Source organism: Anser anser, assembly GCF_964211835.1.
Source record: "Anser anser genome assembly, chromosome: 1".
NCBI lineage: Eukaryota > Metazoa > Chordata > Aves > Anseriformes > Anatidae > Anser > Anser anser.
The window spans coordinates 185,541,340-185,562,586 of NC_139720.1; the positions used below are offsets into that span (position 1 = coordinate 185,541,340).

At 40.5% G+C, this 21,247-nt stretch overlaps 1 protein-coding gene across 1 annotated transcript in view; it reads right to left on the reverse strand.

The window, feature by feature from the left end:
• Positions 1 to 6,513: 6,513 nt before the first annotated feature.
• Positions 6,514 to 21,247, reverse strand: part of FREM2 (FRAS1 related extracellular matrix 2) — a 129,352-nt gene continuing 114,618 nt past the window's right edge. Inside the window, exons 18-24 of the mRNA XM_083796399.1 lie at positions 20,067 to 20,171; positions 18,784 to 18,911; positions 18,560 to 18,694; positions 13,953 to 14,079; positions 11,789 to 11,976; positions 11,488 to 11,634; positions 6,514 to 10,345 (exon numbers count right to left, since the gene is read on the reverse strand). Coding sequence (XP_083652525.1) covers positions 9,833 to 10,345; positions 11,488 to 11,634; positions 11,789 to 11,976; positions 13,953 to 14,079; positions 18,560 to 18,694; positions 18,784 to 18,911; positions 20,067 to 20,171 — 1,343 coding nt within the window. The 3' untranslated portion in view covers positions 6,514 to 9,832. The remainder of the gene's footprint in view (positions 10,346 to 11,487; positions 11,635 to 11,788; positions 11,977 to 13,952; positions 14,080 to 18,559; positions 18,695 to 18,783; positions 18,912 to 20,066; positions 20,172 to 21,247) is intronic.

Genomic DNA, 21,247 nt, shown 5'->3' on the forward strand with positions numbered 1-21,247 from the left:
TCTTAGAAAGAAGCACACTAGTTATTCATGGTCAGAGAAAAGAAAAAAAAACATTTCCCACGCTTTGGGGTTTGGGGAGCCAGGCAGGCCTTGCCGAGGTCCAAGTTTATCTGCAGTTACGGTGACCCCTTTAAAGGGCAGTAGAGAAAATACGGGCAGGGTTAATATTTGCAGACCAGTCTGCTCATATCCATAATGTGCTTTATTTGGGATAAATGAAGACTGAGCTACTGGGATAAACTGGTGGAGGGGTACTGGTGTAAGAAATGCTCCTTATGTTTCTTTAATGCCCCTTAAATTTTTTTTCCTTCTTTTTTTTTTTTTTTTTTTTTTGGGGGGGGGGGGTTTGGGGAGGAGAAGGGATCACCCACAATACAAAAACTCTGGCGGAAAGTCATGAGACAGAAAGGGTAAAATTTGGGACCAGAGCTGTGCTAAGATCTCCTCACCCCACTGCTTGCATCTCTGCATCGAGGAGAGGAGAGGAGAGGAGAGGAGAGGAGAGGAGAGGAGAGGAGAGGAGAGGAGAGGAGAGGAGAGGAGAGGAGAGGAGAGGAGAGGAGAGGAGAGGAGAGGAGAGGAGAGGAGAGGAGAGGAGAGGAGAGGAGAGGAGAGGAGAGGAGAGGAGAGGAGAGGGACTGCATCCGGCATCGCCCTGCATCCCCCTCCACTTGGAGCAGCAGTGGTTGGAGGTGCCCTACTTTTGGTTTCCTTGGACACCCTGCTGTCAGCACGCTTGTTGTCCTGTCCTGTGACCAAAGAAAGGCCTGTGCGTGAGGAGAACTTGATAGCTCAGAGGGATTTAGGAGATGTGTGCCTTTATAGGCTTACACTCGTGTGCATGTGCCTGCATGTACCTGTGCGCGCACACATGCTCGTTTTTGGGAGATTTCTGGGGGTCAGCTCTTCGGGGACTGTGCAATTGCTGAAAAGAACAGAAGGTGGCATGTTTTCTGCATTTTCAGGCGGCAAAAGTGCAGTAAAAGAAATACAGGAAAGAGCTAAAGGAGGCGAAAAGGAGGAAGGCAATAAAGTAAAGGAATACAGAAGGAAGCGGCTAAGCCCAGACCATATCCAACTCTGTATGTTTCTGCTGTTAACAATTGTATTAGCATTGAATGCTATTTTTGCCCATTTCTGTAATGTAACTCATTGATGCCACGAGAGCTGAGTTTACTAGACTCTGAACAAAAACATGGTCTGTTGTGATGCATTTCATTTCCAGTACTTAAACATCTTCTGAAAACTGTAAAATGAAAATGTGGTCCCCTTCCCCTTCCCCTTCCCCTTCCCTTCCCTTCCCCTTCCCTTCCCTTCCCTTCCCTTCCCTTCCCTTCCCTTCCCTTCCCTTCCCTTCCCTTCCCTTCCCTTCCCTTCCCTTCCCTTCCCTTCCCTTCCCTTCCCTTCCCTTCCCTTCCCTTCCCTTCCCTTCCCTTCCCTTCCCTTCCCTTCCCTTCCCTTCCCTTCCCTTCCCTTCCCTTCCCTTCCCTTCCCTTCCCTTCCCTTCCCTTCCCTTCCCTTCCCTTCCCTTCCCTTCCCCTTCCTCTGTTTAACCAACAGATTCACCCAACACTGCATGACAGGGGCATGAAACACCCGTTTGCCACAGAAGCCCCCAGCTCACCAGGCGGGATGTCCCTTGCATCTCAGGCTCACCCGTTCGCTTCAGGAGCAGATGCCCCGCCTGTTTGGTGAGGGGCAGGCTGAAGGTTAGGTCTGATGGCAGCAGGGGGATGGCGAGGGCTCAGATGGACCAAAGACACCCTTCCCTCCCCAGCTGCGGGTGCTGGGAGCCACCGAGTCACAGCTGGTGGGCACTTGGGAGTAAAGCTGCACCTCTGCTGCCCCTGTGAGGAGCCTTGGGCTGCTTCCCACAGCAGGCGTCTCTGCTCAGCAGCCAGCTTCCCTCACTCCCTGGGCAGCTGAATAGATTTTAGTTTTGTACCTTCTCCAAATGAAGGAAGCTTAAAATGTCTGGGGACCTGGCAGCAAGGACTCGCGTGGCCCAGATGCTGGCAGCATCATGCTGTCCCTGGCCCTGCTCACTGACTGGGCCTTTCTCTCCACTTGGGGTCATTTCCAGGCTAGTGAGCGACCACAAACAGCTCGCAGCAGTCACAGAAGGGGAGCCAAGAGAGCGGCAGTCCAGGAGGAGAGCTCAAGGACAAAGTTGCCATGGGTAAAGCTTTCCTGCCCCCAGGCTGTAAGCACTCGGGATAGGGAAATCCTGCTGCTGCAGCATCTTGATGGAAGGTGGATAGACGAGGCACTGACACACGATTTGAAGCACTTCTGTCATTCAACTTCTCTTGTTCTCAGTACATTCACTTGCACCTTTCCAGGCATGAGGCATTTGGGGGAAGGGCTGTGCCCCTCCTGGGCATCCTGCAGCAGACCATGCCTGAGGAGCACAAGCTGGAAGCAGACACTGCAGCTGCCAGTCCCAGAGCTGCGACTGCTGCAGTCAGCATCTGGAGGACGGTCCTGGTGCCACCAGTTTGATTATTTTTTGGCTTCAGCAGAGCATATCAAACCAGCCCTCCCACCCCCAAGCACTGGGACGTGTGTTCTCAGGTTTTGGCCTTGGGTCCCTTGGATCCCTTCCAGGCAAACACACCTTGAATTCTGCTTCCCAGATTGCAGCACTTCACCCTTGCGATATTGTCTTGAGAAATTACATGACATAAAAATGTGTATTATCTAATGCAAAAATATAACCAATAAGTAAAATCTACACTATATACCTACCTACATCAATATATATCGTATACTATATAAAATACACAATATACTAAATATGCCTACACATAAATTTAAATATATATTACATAACAAAATCTATATAAAATTTATATAGTAATAAAAGCATGTTCTTTGCGTGCATATGTGTTGTTACAGTCATGTTTTGAAACCAGTCCTTTTGCTGGAGAATAAAAATTCTCAGCCACTTCATGAGGAGGCGAGGATAAGGCACATTACCACAGCTGACGGCTCCAGATGGGAACTACAGGCGATGCCTAAAGGCTGCAAGTGTTTTTTTGAATTATTGGCATCACCCTTAGCAGTCGTAATGTTACAGATGTCCAATGCCTTTCCTGGGGAAACTGAAATTTCTTAGGGGAGAAATACCTCCCCCTAAGCTTCATTCCGAGAGCCAAACTGGACAGGAAAAATCCAAGCTGCAGTGCGCCAGGCCAAGGGAGCTCAGACAGAAGTGGTGGCCCTGTTCTCTGACTGCAGTGGTGCCGGGTAGGGAAACCACCACAATCAAGGACATAGTAATGAGCTAAGTTGTAGGAGGTGTGCACATGAACTTCTTCATGCTAATGTGGAGTAACAGAATTTGCATTTCCTGGGCAAGCTTTGTAAGACACTAGTATGGAAAAATCCTGACATTAAGAGAAAGCAGCTATTGGATTGCCCACATTTAGCCTGGCTACAGAAAAGCAGAAAGTGGGTTCTGCCTCTGAAACTCATCTTTTTGGAAAAGCCAGCCTGGTTAAAAGCATTTAAGTTAGCAGAGACAGTTGTGGTCACACACCACACTTGGGCTGGTTTAGGTCCCAGAGCACAGCCTGCACCTTGGCAGGAACCACTGGTGACGAACCAAGCTTTTCCCACTACCAAACACGGCATGGAGACCCGTAATCTGCAGTGAGATTTGCACTCCTCTCTTGCACATCTTCTGTTAGGCAGCTTCTAATGGTTTGTGCCTATTATGACACAGTGCATTACTGTGGTGGGTGGGTTTTTTTGGACGTAGTTATTCAAGTTCATCCATGTTAGTATCTGAGCAGCGTTTAGGTGATGTGAACATGGTCTGGTATGGCTTTAGCCTCTGGAGTCTTTTAAGACATGACATAACTGAGCACATCTCCTGAGCAGGAGGGTGAGCTAGTGGTCAGCCTTATGTTTCTCTCCAGCTGATGCTCTTTGAGGGTAGATCTTTCCCTTCCTCTTACTGGGAGGGCCCACTCCTGTTCATCAGGGCAAATGTCACCTACGCTAAATTTGCAGAGTTTCAAGATCCTGACAAGACTGTGCAAGGTGTGCCACTGAAGCTATGGTCTGTGGTGCTGCTCAGTGATGTCACAGGGTGATGGTAGGACATGTCCTGTGAAGCCAACCTCCTGACATAGCGCCATCATTTTGTCCCCAAGGTCAGAGGATTGTGTTGCTGTGAACAATCAGCTAGATGCTGCTCCGGCATGTTTCATGAATGTGACAATACTGGGGAGCAGTCCCTGCAGGCCACAGCATAGTTTGCTGTACTGAAATTCAAGTCTCACCAAGAAATGGAAGAAAAGCCCAGCTGCATCCCCATGAGCTCCTTCTTTTACAGAATTGGGTATTTATGTTTCTTTCTTGCCAGGATCATATAAGGAGCATATTTATAAGGCAAATACAATCTTCAGCAGCACCTTCAACTGGTGCTCCCACCTCCCTCTCCCCAGATGCTTTATCTCATTCTGTCCAGATCTCATGCCTTCATAGAATATGTGCCAGGAAAAAGCTATTGACTCATAAATCTGTTTCAAGCAGTCCTCAGCAGGAGATCTAGGTAGACGTGAGGTGCAGGTAAGTCAGCTGTTAGAGACCTAGGGTGCTGACAAATGAAAAATTTAATTCCCTCTCATCCCAAGAAGAAAAACATGGTTTTTGTACTTTATACACTTTATGTACTTTTAGTTCCAAGCCTGGGACTGGGGACTCTGTACAACTGTTAGGGCACGAGAGTGGCTTTTCTGGGTGGGGTGATGTGCCTCCGTGCCCAGGAGTGGAGTTGCAGGGAAGAGAAGGGCAAGAGAAGATGAACAGCCTGATCCTTCTCCTGAATCCTCCCAGCTTTTTCTAGCCGGGCCTTTCTTACCTGGCTGCTGAAACACATAGATGATTTTAATGGACCTTTCTTTTATGGGTTTCACTCCTTTTTCAGTTTGGCCTACATAACATCCAGCAGTAAAAAGCCTTGCAATTTTAATTTTGTGTCAAGCCAAGGTATTGTCTACTTTGTTTCATTCTTGTACACAGCAAATTTTGTTAGGTGGAATCTCTCTAAAATAGTGAGAAATAGTAATTCACTGTTCACTGTCTCTGTAACCTTCAGGATTTAATGCACCTCCGTAATATTCTCCCTTGAGAATATTACATTTCTAGCATTTCTTCCCTAGGCTGAAGAGTAGAAGGGAGTCTTACCCATTTAATCTCTCCTCATGGAGAAGACATTCCTTCTGTGATGAGTGCACTTATCCAGAAAACCTCCTCTTGACTTCCACGGTAACTGATTTAGGGCTTTTGCTACAAAATACGGTCAAAACCCACTAGAGATGACAATCATTACACTTGCTACTTCAGTTCCACTAGTTTAACTGGAGCACTTCAACTTGTGCAACTGCAGATTCATGCTTTACATGTAAACTTACATTCAGGAAAACTTGTATCATGAAAATGCAAGTAATAGGAGATAGCAGGAATTCAATGCATGCTTGAACATCGGCCATTAAATAAAACAAGATGCTTTGTTTCAAGATCTTCTAGCTGTTCCCTTCATTTTTACTGGAAGTCAATGGATACTCACCAAAGTGCAAGGTAAATTCTAAATGGATCATCTCTTGAGATAAAAAATGAGGAAAAGAAAAATCAAAGAGCCAATCGCTTTAGAGCAACTTTCTGAAGAGCTTTCAAAATTAAGGCACTAATTTGCTGAATTTGAAGAGTCATTATTTCAAAAGACAGTGAGGATGCATCAAAAAAACAAACAAACAACAAAAAAAAAACAACTCCTACAAATGCTGGAATAATGCACTCATGTTTGGGCTGTGAAGGGAAAGACATCCTGGACTTTCTGGAACATGCTCGGACACCTGAGTAGCATTATAACTGCACTAAGTGCTGGAGTCAACGAACATGGACGTGACTTAACTGCTGTGGACCATCACCAAGTGGGAAATGAATGCCCTTTGATCTATTGACAGTGCTATAGCCTTGTGACCAGATTCTTTGCTGATTTACATCATTTGTAGCTATTTGCATTGAAGCAGGACAGAAGCACAGTCAGTCTGATTTGCAGTGGCAGAAATCACAACACAGAGCTCACAGACATTACTCTGGAGGGTCCAGCTTAGTCTAAGGAAGTGAGTGCAAGTATAAGCACACAATCCATATAAGCAAGCCTAGGTAGTAGAAGGGGACAGACATGGAAATACACAGGAATGTGACATTCAAGACTTGCAGACTAACTGCTGATATCTACCTGTCTAGAAATTTCTGATGCTCTGTAATTGGAAGAAAAATCCCTCTCTGAGACATGAGCACAACTCCAGTGATTAAAAAGCAACCCCTGTGCTTTGCACTTCATGACCAGAAAGCAACCGCTTCAGGAAAAAAGCAGTGAGATTTATTATAAACACAGCAGTAAGTTTATGTCCTTCTGTCGATGTGAGAAATTAATTTTTCTTAATACTGCACTACTGACCAGTCTCCACTATGTGACATTTTTACACAAATTTTAGATTAGTAACCAAAACAGAAGTAGTTTTATTTTTTTCCTGATACAAATGCCAAATATCACAGCCATAGACATGCACAAGAAATTGTTCCAAATAAATATGCATGGAAAGATTTCTGACAACTTGATAACAAATTTAAACACAGTAGGTATTGTATAAAGGGTTTAACAAATGGTATTACTGCTAGCAGAATATGTACCTTCAGGGAAAAGAAGATTGAATACATAATCTGGAAATAGATTAAATATATATATATAATATATTCAGTTTATTGCATGGATAAATATTAACATATTTGTGCACATAACTGGGAACGAGGCACTTATTCAGGTTAGTATAAACAAGGCCACTTGTTAAGTAGAAAGAAAAATGTTAATAAGCCTCCAAAACATCTTGCTGAAATCCAAAACCTTGAAGCCATAATAACAAAGGCATGCTGTTACAGATGTACTTATAGTTCACTGAATTGTAAGAAATCCAATTTCTTAAGAATGGGACAAATCCGGCAGGCCTTACTGAAAACATTGGGATTTTTTTCCCAGGCAGAGGACTTTGATATCTGATTCAAGACTCTCACTCATTCGTGTCCAGCTTTTCAGTGTTTGTGTTGTGTTTTTCTCTGTTATCAGCAGTTTGCACTATTTTTATATATTGTTTGAAAAACTTTTGTCTGATAATCCCCATCAATCTGAACGTTTTGCAGAGCAATTAGACACTATTCAAAGCAGTGATCAGTTGTCTACCAGGCTCAATATTTGGCTTGTAGAACACATGCTTTTTTGATATGGTTTAATTAAAAGAAATAATAATAACTAAAAAAAAAAAAAAGATTTTGCCTGCAAGAAACTTTAATGATATTTCTGTCTGTTAAAATTCAAAAGCAGAAAAATAGCTCTACTGATAAACACCTAATTTATGTATTTATTATATATATATTTTAAAAGATCTTCTCTGCTTACACAAAACAGGCATTTTATAAATATTAAAATGTTCTATTATTTACATGTGTCCCATTTTACTGTAGAATCATTGACTGCTACTATCCAAACACATAGGTTCTAGGAGACAAATTCTGCATTTCTCATTATCGTAGTGGTTTCATATACAGGCACAAAGGCAAATTTGATCCTAAGGTTAAAATCACGACTTAGTTCTAAGCTTTACATATAAAACATATCCGTGGCTTAAGTCTTTGATCAATCTTGCAAACATAATACATGGCTCACAAAACCAGGAACTGCATTAGAAGACCAAATTAATGTCAGGTGACTAGGGGAAAGGTCTAATGCACTGGGCACGTCTTAATGATAATTGTTTCAGGCTAGAACTCAGATTAATTAAAATAAAAGATGACTGCATGACTTTAATAATGTAGTTTGACCCTTAGGTTGCTGAAAACATCTTTCAATTAAGCAGTCTGAATAACAGTCTTCAGAAAAAAACACAGAAAAAGATAGTACAGATTCTGCCCTGATTCACTTGCTGAAAAAATGATGGAATCTTGTGAAATGAGGGAAGTCATAACAATATAAATCCAGAGCAAGAAATATAAGCGTGAGTCCCTCTGTGGGCATATTCACACCATACCATGAATCATGGCCCAGACCTTCCCAGGAGAGTTGACCTCCACATTTCTGAGCCTTATGGCTCGGAGGTCGGGTCTAACTGTGTTTGCAGAGCGCCGCAGCCAGGCTAGGAAGCCTTTCAGACAGATTTTTAGCTCAGTGGCAGCATTGTGTGCTGGCTGCCAGGCTGCTTGCAAGCTGGATCCTGGTAACTCAGATCTCTACAACACGGTCCCCAGAATCCCAAATTCCGGAGGTACTGCGGCTTGAAGATTGGTGGCTGCCTGCACTTAGCAGCACAGGTGGTGGAAAGGAGCAGGTTTTTCAGCAACAATCTCAACAGCCTGCTTCTGGTTTTATATAGTTTATATAGTTGAACTCCATTGACTGGAAAAGATTTATTCATATTAAATGCTAGTGGGACAAATGGGACGACCTATCTTGAAGGTTATATAATTTCCATGACCAAGCATTAGGCAGGATATCTTTGGGGCAGAAAAGGTCTTGTTTGGATAAGAACTGACATGGGACACTGCTGATCCAAACTTTTGTGAGACATCAAGCTGTCAAATGATCTAAATCAGGAAGGCTGAATAAAAATTAGAATGACTCTTTTGAAAGCAGTCACTTGTTAAAAAAACAGCCCAACAATGACCCAGCATGTTTGTCAAGATGTGTTATGATTATACAGTAATAAATACTACTTGATTCAGTCATGGTTTTTTTTTTCTTTTTTTTTTTTTTCTTCACTTTGTTGCCATTTAATATAGCAACTGACAATCACACACTGGATTCAGTATCATGATTCCTAGGCTCAGTTCAGGCAGAACCTTGTCCTCTGCATTTTGAATCTAACACTATCATCTTCTCTAGGGACTGAAACACTAATGCTTGCATTTCCCAGCAGTGGATATGCACTAGAAAATATAATTTACCTTACGAAACTTCCATGATCTGTTATAAACTTAAGAAGACATAAGTGTCCAGTTCCTGCGAAAAACAAAATTCCTTCTGGATTTGGTGTATTCTTTGGCTTTATATAAACATAAATAAGGAAAACATGAGGGAAAAAAAGATCAGATTAAATAGCTGAATAAGAATTTGCAGAAAAGGGTATGTATTGCTTTCTGTGACATGCAACTGATTATAATGTTATGCTGTCTAATCTAGCTGTCTTTTGAAAAAGTTCATTTAAACACAAGGAAAAAAATAATCACCGGTATAGCTTAAATGAAGTAAAAGGCTTACAGGAGGGAGGATTCATGCCTGAAGCATTTTATCACCTTTCAGTCTAACTGTAGACATTGAGTTGTTTGTGAGAAACAGTACAAAATTAACTGAAGAGTGTAAGGATTCTACCTCTCAAGTATTCTGTGTTTCTAAAGAAACAGATTTCCTCTCTTATTACAGACAGGATCTATAGCACCTTTGGATAGTTTCTTCTACTTTTTTGAAACGTCAGCAAATAAAAAACCAAAACACAAATCTCTCCCTTACGATGCAGCTCCTTGAATTCCTGCTAAAGATTAGTGCATGATATAAGGACGTCATGATAACCTTTTGTGCAAAGTGGGAGAGTCAGTATAGATTCTTCTATCGTTGCTAAAGGCAGCAAGAGTTCAGGATAAAAAATTTCAAGTACACCTAGAAGCACTTTTTACTCTTTATGAGTCACCATGATCTGCTGCTAACAAAGTGCAGTTCAAGTTTGTTTTGAGGCACCCTGGAGACTCTGGCTTGAATCCTGTGGTCTTGGGATCAAACCTCAGAGCTGTCGCTGGTATAATTGTCTGGTAGCATCATTGGTTCATTGCTGCCTGACTTCTTTGCTGCTTCCTTCTTCTCAGAATTCTGTCTCCGTTTTAGCAGCAAAACGATGATTGCAATTAAGCAGATGGCAAGGAAAATGGCAGCAGCTCCACCAACGATTGTGACTATGCTGACCCCTGAGTTCTGGTTATTCAGTTCTCTGGGGAGTACACCACTGACCACAACCTCCCTTTGAGGAACCTGTTTCTTGCTGGTGCGATCTAGTGCTATGTGCTGTATGTTTGTTCCTCGGTTGTTTTCTACTCCAATGTCTTTTGCAAGCTCTGGAGCTCCCGCAACTCCTCTCTTCTGACGTCTCTGTGTGGATGCTGCTGGGCCTCCTCCACTAAAGAGCGAGTGGTACTGGTGCTCTACGCTTCTTTTGCCAATTCCACGGTTAGCATTCTCTTTTGAACGTACAGTGTAGATTGTATGGACATACCATTCCCTACCCAAAGACACCTAGAAAGACAATTATTTTGTTTTTTAAACACAAACATGCATAATCTGGACAGTGCTATAAACAGAGAAAATAAATCACCACTTTGTATTGATTTTCTGGACAGTACTTTCAAAATCATGCACAGATAAAAACCACTATGTGCCAGTCAGTCCCAGAGAAGACATGTTTTCTGCCAAAATTTTAAAAGTGTGTAGAAGGGATAGTGTCCATTCCTTCCCGTAGCCAGACTCTATGGCTACCAGTGGTTGCTCCCAAGCTCTGTTATTGTGAAAAAACTGAACATATTTTCTATTTTACTCATTTCTCCAAGAGTTTTTCAGGACATGCCATTGTTTCTTCATATTCTCACTCTTTTGACAGAATGAGGGCAGAAAATTACTACATTATTGGAAATGGATTCTTTACATAGAAAATGAGATAACAATTTCATAGGGACAGGTTATGAAACCCTTTTTATGTTGTTAAGAAGACTCAACACTGAATGGCCAGCAGTAGGATTAAAGTCTCCTCGGTAATTTTTCTAACATACTTTTCAGTTTTGCATGTAGTTTTGCAAATACTAAAGAGAAGATAAATACTAAAGAGACAACTGCTGGCTGGATCACATAGATCTAAAGGATGAAAGCAAACTGCTGAATGATTATATGGAATTAAGAAGTAGGTGTACCCTTTAGTTTTCAATTTCATGATTTCCAGTGCTTAGATATTTTGCAGTGTGCAGGTTTGTGGGAATGACTTGCACAGAAAATGCTGAATATCAATCAGATTTTGATGAAGTTCACTATAAATGCTTACGATTTTTTATTTTTTGTCTTAGACAAGCGATGTGAAGGAATAAAACAATGCTGTGTAACAAGAAACTTATGCTTTTAGAGGAAATGTTTAACAATCATTGATGTCATTTCTTGTTAGCTTATGGAATTAAACAGAAGAAAAACATATTATCCCTATAGGAATTTTTTAAAAAGTAGCCCGGATTTTTCATCTAGAAATTTGTAAGCATTTATAATCCTGTTTAACTGTACTGAAATCACAATAAATCTTTCTGTTGACTTCAACATGACTTACACTTAAAAACACTTCTTTTGCAAGTGTTTCTTTTTGGTTCAGTGTTCTTGCTACTAAGGTACAGAAAACATACCTGAAACAGGGGAGTTGAGTCCACTTTAAATCCATCAGAGCCTGGTTGTTTAACTAAAGAAATTGCTTCAGGATCATCTATGGCAAGTTTTGCATTAAAGAGCACATTTCCAAAGCTTGAGGCTTGTGTCTCTGGTTGAGCTTTGTCCTACGTGGTCATACAGGAAAAAAAAATAAAAAAATAAAAATTGTAAAACACAGATTTATTTCTTCCAAGTTGTTTTTAGATAAAAAAGAAGTGAGAAATATCTATCTATATATATAGATAGATATGTGCATTCTCCCAGAATTAGAACACTTACCACAATCTTAAATCTGTACAGAAGGGATGGAGAATCAGCAAGGCACCCATATTCAGTGTTGGATGGATTATACTTGGGTACATATCCATCAGCTCCCGTGCACAGGAAAACCTTCTCAATGCTGCAGTAGAAGGAATCACCAAGGTTCTGCACTGGATCCACCATCACCCGACCATAAATGATATCACCTGTAAAGAGTGCATGCAGTTCACATCCTATTACACTGGAACATTTAGCACAATACTGAGGCTAAATAAAAAAGCCTAGTCAAGAAGCTTAGCGCAGAGTAATTTGAATGCAGTTTCTGGTCACCTCGAAGGTCCAAGCTGAAGATTTCCAGTCTGCCTACAGCTATACCCAGAGTCTACTTGAGACACCTGGCTACCCAACTTCCACCACAGGGTGTTGTCAAAGGTTGTGATCAGAGCAGACACTCTTCCACACACTCTGGGCCACATAACAGCAGTAGGTGGTCATTTGCTGTTGCTGTAACTTGAACCAGTTCAGAGGCTGCTTTAAATACTGGGCTATATTCAGGTCTTCATTCAAAAAATGGCTTAAAGAAACATGTACTACTCTGCAGCAAACTGGGATGGAGGTTTTTGTCTCCCAGCAATGCAACTCATTGAAGAGATGTTCTTTATTATGTCAGCAGAATTCTGTTTAGGCTGGATAAGAGTTTATTTATACTTGGTCAGACTGGCAGCATTTAATACTGTACAAGTGACATGAACATTATGAAAAGCAACAGAGACATTTTCAGAGACTCGGCTCCCTACTGTGTAATTGCATTTCAGCTGTCTGATAAGATTTAAGATAAAACATACTTGCAAGGCCTGTACAAATAACCTGAGCCGTTACTATGCAGGCAAGAAAAGTGTACTATGTACAGTGGTCAGTACATGTGACAGAAAGTGATTAGGCAGGACAAGAATTTGGAGAAGGAAAGGAGAAGTGGTGCATTTTTTTTAACACATCTTGTAGTAACTGTAGACTTTGAGAGAGGACAGATACCTGCTGTTCAAGAGACTGTGCAAACTTATCAGAAAAGACAGACTTGGATTCAAGATGTTGGCATTCTGATCAATCAGCAAAAGAGGCACAGAAAGAAAGGAGAAAAATGGAGTGACTGCTTAGGTCATAGAACAATTCACCAATAGATGTACTGAGTGAAGCCCAGTTTTGGTCTATTGTTTCACACAAGGTTTTTCAAAAACTCTCTCTTCTAGAGGGTCTGGACACAGTATTAGGTGAGCAGGAATTCTGAGTGTTCATCTTAGCTATGACTTTGATTTCTGTTCTGTTATCTACCTCACTGCACTGGGTGGACCCTGGCCAACACCCACTCAGCCTACCCCTCCCACAGGATACATAGAAAATAGATGGAAAGTGAGAAGACTCATGAATTGAGCTAATGACAGCTTAATAGGGAGAATAAAAGCTGCACATGCAAGCAAAACAATAGGAAGAATCCATTCATTGTCAGATGTTTAGCCATTTCCTGGAAAGCAGGTACTCAGCATGTGTAATGGTTACTTGGGAAGAAAAACACCATAAACGTGAATGTCCCCCTAGCTTTCTCCTCCTTTCCCTGAGCTTTTATTGCTCAGCATTACTTCATATGGTATAGGATATCACTTTGGTCAGTTTGGGTCAGTTGTCCCACCTATGTCACGATCCATCCTCTTCCAATCCCTGGCCTACTTGGTGGAGGGCAGGGGGGAAGTAGAAAGCACTGACACTGTGCTAGCAATAGACAAAACATTTGAGTGTTATCAACACTGTTTTAGGCATAAATGCAAAGTACAGCACCATATGGGCTGCTTTGAAGAAAGTTAGCTCCATCTCAGCCAGACCCAGTATGTTAACTCACAACAAAAAGATTGTGTAACATTCACTTATCAAGTAGGAATGTTCTTAATATTAGCCAATGTTTATAAAGTGCTCAGTATATGAAAAATGGCATCAGTACTGTTACCCTCAGACATAACAATTTCAGTGCAGATTGGCCAATAGCTCTTATGTAAAGTGCCAGGTGGGAAAGGCAAATGAAAAAGAACACAAGTGGCAAGTTAAACCCTTACTCCTAGTTTGTTTTGACTGAAACAGGATCCTGATAGTGTGGATTACATATTAGAAGTCTGTGAACTGTGCACAGTTTTACCTTCTGAGAAAGCAACATCGCTTTCTTGCCCAAAGCCCATTGAGCCATCAGATAGCCATAGTGTCTTTTTGGAGAGGAGGAACATCTGGGTATTCAAGCTGAACTCAGCAGCCACTGGATCACTGACCTAAAACACAACAGCACAAAGCTATTCAACAAGCATTCTTTAATCACTTTTAAAACACAACCTAGTCTTCTCTCAGTGTACATGATTCATCAGCTCTGCATATCTACGTAAAAGGAAACAGTTTAACCATAAAGATTTCTTTGCACTAGAAATATATTGCTATGTATTTTACACACATATAATCTTTGGGTTATACATCTCTGTGATGTTTGATTAGATTCTAGGTTAATTTCTTCTCACCACATTTTTCCAAATCCCAGACAAGAAGGTGCCCAGAGCAACTTCTGTGTGTGGATAACACTAGGAAAATATTTCCCTCAATATCTAATCTCCCTTTAACTCAGCCTGTTTTCTGTATCCCATTTTCATCCTTACACCTGAGTCCCACCTCTGACTCTCTACCAGTTATTTGAAAGTTTTAGTTCTTCTGATGTGCCATAGGATATCTGTTAATTTATCTCAGATCATATATGTGAAAATGTACCAAATCATTTGAGCATCTTTAATGATAATGTTTGTCTTCATATATTCAACACTGTTATCTATGATTTTTCTTGATTACACTACAAGAAAACGATAAAACAATGCTATCAGAAGCAGGTTCTCATTGGGCCATATAATTCATAAACATAAATTAGAAGGCAACCTATACAGAGACAAGCCATAACAAAAAAGTAAAGAACATAATGAACAGAAACACTGGGGAGAATCCACATTTCAAAAAGATGCATTGCATGCATTCAAGAAACAAAACAAAAACAAACAAACAAACAAAAACCAAAAGCCCATTAAACAAATAAGAAAAATGCTCAAAAATGCTCACATATATATGCATATAAATGTGGAAAGGAAGGAAGGAAAACACAAATGAAAACATTCTTGCCAGCCCATGGTGTTGATGGAATGAGATGTAACAATATCAATAGAAACTACTGCCACAAGTTATGCGTGCGTATTCTTCTTCAAATCCCTTTCCCACAATATAGTCCCAGAACTGTCAAAGCAGCAGGATTTGGCAAGAAGAATATACACCTGAAACATTTTTATAAACTCACTGCCACTCTTCGTAAAGATGAACCCTACCCCAATAGCCTTTTCACAGAAATAATAATAATTAAAAAATCATTTCCAATCTCTTTGGAATGAGTCTTCTGAATGCCTGGATTCAGGCTATTGGGTTGCAATTCCACAGCTTCAAATACCTGACTGACAGCTGTTTTGCAGCTGTGGATCTGAAAAAGAATCAAGCATTGCCTCACCAAGATCTTCCTTGGCAGAATAAATGTCTACTGAGTTGGAAACAAAAAGTTTCCAGCTAAAGGCACTGGGCTTCAGCCACACAGTTTACAACAATGTTAACAGCAATGGCCTGGGTAAATATTATGCATGTGACTGCAAATACATTTCTTAGGCATCCTTTTTTAAGTTACCATTTTTGTTTCAGCTTTACATGTAAGTCTCAGGGCTGCCAGTGGCAAACCCACAGCTGCAATTTATAGCAGTAGTTTAAATGCAATTATTTTCATTATAAATATTTTTTTTAAACAAACGAGCTCTTAAAAAGATAATCTGAGAGGTTCTGCTGGTTGAAAAAAATACTGTCAATTTATTTTTTTTTATTTGCCATGCCCATCAACTCTACATATGGATGAGTTGGTGACCAGATACAAATGATACAGATCACTGATGATACAAATCCCAATCTCCATGGGTCAAAAGCTCATGGAATACTCGCTACTTCAAGAAACAGATTGCTCTTTAGAGATTGCTTGAGCAGGGGAGTTGGGTAAGATGATCTCCAGAAGTCCCTTGCAACCACAACCATTCTGTGATTCTGTGATAGGTACATCTCAGGGCAGCAAATACCTTGATTATGGAAGTGCTTCTGTCAGGAACTAGTCATTCACATTTAAAGAAAGGAGAAGTTGAAAGGAGTGGGATAAAGCAGAGACTGCAGGTTGGATCCTTTTCATGTACAGGATATCCCAGAATGAGGTAGTGGTAATACAATACTCAGTGTTATGGGCTACCTGCTTCCCTCTTCAGGGGCCACAGAAAGAAGAAAAAAGGAAATGGGCAGATACATGATAAAGAAGGAAATGTTGAACCAAAATCTTCAGAGGAAGAACACCAAAATATCTTTTCTACTTCATGTTTGCATCTTAAAATGGCCTTTCACTCATGAACAGTGAAACCAATAGTGAAAGAAATTAGATTACAAAGATTCCAAGAAGATGGAAAGTTTCATATTAAAAATACCAAGAAGATAATTCAGTAGAACAGCTGGGGCGCTAGTATGAAAACTGGGAGAAACAACTCCAGGGGAGGCTTAGGTTGAGTATTAGGAAAAATTTCTTCACTGAAAGCATTGTGAAGTATCGGAACAGGCTGCCCAGGGAAGTAGCTGAGTCACCACCCCTGGAGGTCTTCAAAAAACATGTAGATGTTGCGCTTAGGGACATCGTTTAATAGTGGACTTGGAAGTACTAGGTTAAAGGTTGGACCAGATGATCTTAGAGGTCTTTTCCAACCTAAATGATTCTATGATTCTATGATTTCATCATTTGATTTTACAGTCAAAATAATTTTGATCTGGTTTTGAGACCTGCATGCGCTGACTTCAGCGGGCCTGTGCCAGGTAGCATGTGTCTCCTAGTCTAAGAACCAGCATCACAGTGTGAACTTTCATGCTCACTTCTCTGTCTTATGTTTCCTATTTCTAAAACATGGATACTAATACTTATTCATTTACGCAGAATGCCTAAAAATCTTATTGGAACCTGCTTTAAGTCCATATATTCTTTCAATCTGTGATCAAAGAGAACAATATGAAGGGCAGCAAAATCTCCTGAATTCCTTTTGGTGTGAGTATCTCAAGAAAAAGAGTTGGTCTTGATGAAAATTACTGGTGATGGGGACTAACTGGTCACGGTTCCTTGGCAATTATGCACCTGATTTTAATTTATGTACATGAAACTTGCATATACTATATTATTAAAGCTTTATTTGATATTATAAGCCCTATAGTAGCCATTTTATTTTCCCAAGGCAGTTCTCACAACTTCAAAAAATTTCTCCTTAGGCTTCTTTTAGGTAATATAGGTCTCCAGCCCTATCTATACTTTAGATAGAATTAGGTCTCTCCCTAAGCTACTTTGCCATTTTTTGCAATTATTATTTTTTTGCTGTTCTTTTCAATTTTCTTCACATTATCAACATCTTCCTTGTTTTTATGAGGACCAGACACAAGGTATGGTTCAACACTGCTGTGAATAGCTTTAGAGCTCCTGGAAGCAGATTAGAAATGCCAAACAAAAGCCAAAGTGATGAACTAATATAAACCCCTTCTCCTCGACCCCACCCCAGCCATTGACTTTTTTTTTTTCCAAAATGCTTTGCTGGTTTAATTCTGAAAAGGCAGGTTTCATGTCAGATCATGTATCGTCTCTCTGTTTCACCAGGACTTAATGCCATATCAGTGATCATCTGTTCTCCCATAGCTGGCATAATGCCAAATAAAAGCATAAAGACTGCACACATTCTCTTGTGTACTCTGGCTAATTCAACAGGAAAGTGATTGTGTATCCCTGACTGATCCGGGTTGTATTTATACTGTAAGATGATCTAACAGCATACATCTATACTATTAATGAGCATGAAACCACAGCCACATTGTATTGGTTGTATTGGCTCCAAATACAGAAGTGACAAAACTTCCTCCTTACATGTCCCAAGGTCATGCTTACCCTTTTGATAACATGTAAAATGGTAGTGTATGTTCTGCTAACTATCCAACATGACCCCCAGACATTTTTCAGTCATTGCTTTCCACAGCAGTGTCCAATTACTCTATACTTTATTAGAGAAATGTGAAATGTATGCTGTTTGCCTGTCCGTCGGTTACCATGCGATCCATATTGCTGTGGGTGGGATTTTTCTCACTCACTTTCATGACTGAGTCTTAAAGCTAAGCATTTATCCAGTGTAGGTTATTTACACCTCCTGCACAGTCCTAAGACCTTCCTTAGGATTGGATGAATCTTCCTCTGAAGGCTCCACTTGCAATACTAGAGACCTATCCCTGATCTTTGTGACAGGTGAAATTTTTCTGATAACAGCATATTTTCTTAATTATCTGATAAAACTATTTCACAGCAAAAGTCAACACATAAGTAAAGAATTCCAATAGGTTAGCTGATATTACAGTATCACCCAAATCAATGTCAATGAACTTTCTACTGGCTATTACAGAGGAATGGCCAAAGGTTATCGTTGTATTGAGGTCAAAAAAACATTTGTGCTCCTACATTAGCTTTTCCAAGTTCCATAAGATTAGTTAAATAGCAGGAGAGGGTATGTACTGTCCCACTGGTTTAGGAACAGGTTTGTTGGTAAGCAAGTAAACTCAATTTCTAGCACTATTACAATTTGAGAATTAAAATAAAAAGGAAACATGAAGAAGGCATCACTGGGAAGCTACCTGTTGGAATCGGATATCCAGATCAAATGTGATCGGCTCTCTAGGATTACAGATCACTGGTAGGCTGTACTCCTGGTGTGGAGCAGTGGTACAAGCTATCAGCTTCACAGTGTACGTTCCAGAATAGTCTCGAACCTTAGGGGGGAAAGAGAGAGAGGTGTTGCACCAACATCCTAACCAATAGGCTGGGGCAGGAGAAGACACAGAAAAGGATAAGGTTTTACCGCAAAATCTGAAACGAAGCTCCACTGCTGTACTGGCTGGTTGTAGGTTGGCTCGCTTCGGATGAGGCTGAGGCTGAATGTCAGGCCTGGGTGATCAGCTGACATAACCATGGAAGTTAGAGATGAAGCTAGAAACATGCCAAGAGACGGATTTGTCACCTTTAGCATTTCACTTTAGACTCTCAGAGCCTGACAAGCATTCCCCATAATTCATAAACTATAATGCCATGGTTGATGTTAATGCTTTTACAGGGTACTGAATTTTACTAACTGAAAGTAACACAATCAATTACAGTCAACGCGGTTGGGCCCCCTTGACTCTTGTTCCAGTGTCCATCAACAGTTGTTTTTGGGCTACACAACCAGAACTGTATAAAGATTAAATCTAACAGAAAGGCAAAACACTGAGAGTGGAATGGCAAGGACCTATAATCCCTCCTGTTTTTAACTTGGAACGTCAGCCCAGAGAACAAAACATAATTTCTCTTAGCAGTGTAACTCTTTCAGCTCTACCAGTTCTAGCGCAAAAGCTAAAACTCTAGAGGACAACTGAGAAAAAGCAGAATCACTATGAAGGAGTTCTATAGGTTAATAAAACTGAGTTAAACTAAAAGAGATTTCTTAAAATGATTTTTCCCTTCCCATTATTGTTTGGCAGATTTAATTTAGTTAGATAATCTTTTCCATTGCCAGCATTCATGCTCAGACTTATGTCTGGACAGAGAGGCTTACACCTGTGATTATTCTGAATAAAGGCAGTGGGGTTTAAACAGATTAAATTGCAGGATCAGGTCCTCAGTAATAACTAATTGAATGGCAGTGAGAATGTTTTATTAACAGAGCGATACAACACTTTTACAAGACCTTTTCTTACTCTTTGCAAAAAGGTCTAAATAACATAGAAAGGTTGTGAATTAGAAAATAAATTTTAATCCTAAATCCCTAGGGCAACATACATAGATAGTTAATCTTAGCTTTTGGATTAAAAACATGTATTCATAGATCCCTAGTGGACAGAACTTCACCTTTCATAAATCAGCCTTTTCATCAAGTGGAACTACTTGCTTTCTATCAAATTCAGGTATATTTCACTAAATTTTAAAGTCTGAATGCAGTCATCAATTATAAGTAAAAAATCCCAAGCAAAGAATGAATCGTTAGCTGGACAGCATATTAAAAATTCAGATTTCAGCAGCAGGAATAACAAAGATGAAAAATACAAAATTTCGGAGAGGTGTCTGCCTTTTTTTTTACAGCATTGCTAAACTGTAGATTAAGCTTACCCGGATGGGACATCACAAACAGACCACGAAACCGGGCTTCAGTCTTGAAGTTGACAACCAAGCGTCCCTCTTCACTAATACGCATGCTGGTTGGGTACAGAGAACCTGGCAGGAGAAGCCAATCAGTACAGGTCATTCCACTTGCAGATGACAAAATCACACTTCTACAAAACACCAGCTACACTCTTTTCCTTTTCTCTTGTTTTATCAGCTGTTTGGGAGGGCTGGTATCATTTGGGCTCACTCAAGAGTCTTAAACAAGAATTACATTGTGGGGCCTAGAGTTTTCACAATGCTTCAGTTTTCCAAAGTACATACTTCCCTGCAAAGCCATGGTTTTACATATGTTATCATTGTTAGAGTATGTTATGCTATCATTACTAGAACATCATCACACTGATGCTCTAGTAGGCTGAGGAAAGTCCACAGGATAGATGGCATTCGTATTTAGGAACAACATGCCCAGAGGTTCTGTAGAAGGAATAATACTTTTGTTCTCACCAGACATTCAAGCTGGTTCCTACCAATAAAAGCTGTGTCAGGGATGCTCTTTATCAGTGCCTCCCTGCCTATTGTCCCAAGGCAGCACCTATCAGCACTGTGGCAGTAGTAGTAGTTGTGGCTTCCATGGTAGTCTACTTGTGGGTACCTGCATCTGTGAAACTCATTCTGATGGGCTTTGTATTACTGGAGATTTCTGGCATGAATCTGGCCCCAAACAGACGCATAACGTTTCCTTATTTCAGGTTTACAAAGTCTTGTTTATATGTCAGAAGTGTTTTATTTCTGTAGCCTGAATTCAAGTCTATTTTTCTCCAGCATTCTGCAAAGTTTCAAAAAGTTCAGGCATTTCCTACAGCACTCCCTTACAGAGAGACAGTGATGTGGTACCATCCTGTTTGCCAGCAGCAAGGAGAAAACAGGAGTGTTCCTCCATGAATGGGTCAGGAAGCTAACATGTTCACCAATGTGAACATATACCATCTGAACAAAATCATCTGTACCAAATACTTTCATTTATACATTAGAAATATATCTATGTATATATAAATTATACTTTAGAAAACCTTGACTGCTTTACAATTTTACACAGAATTTGTGTAGAACAATTAAATGCATACAGAGGTATGGAAATAAACTGAGAAACAGTTAACCCCTGTCTGCCCAGAAATACACCTGCT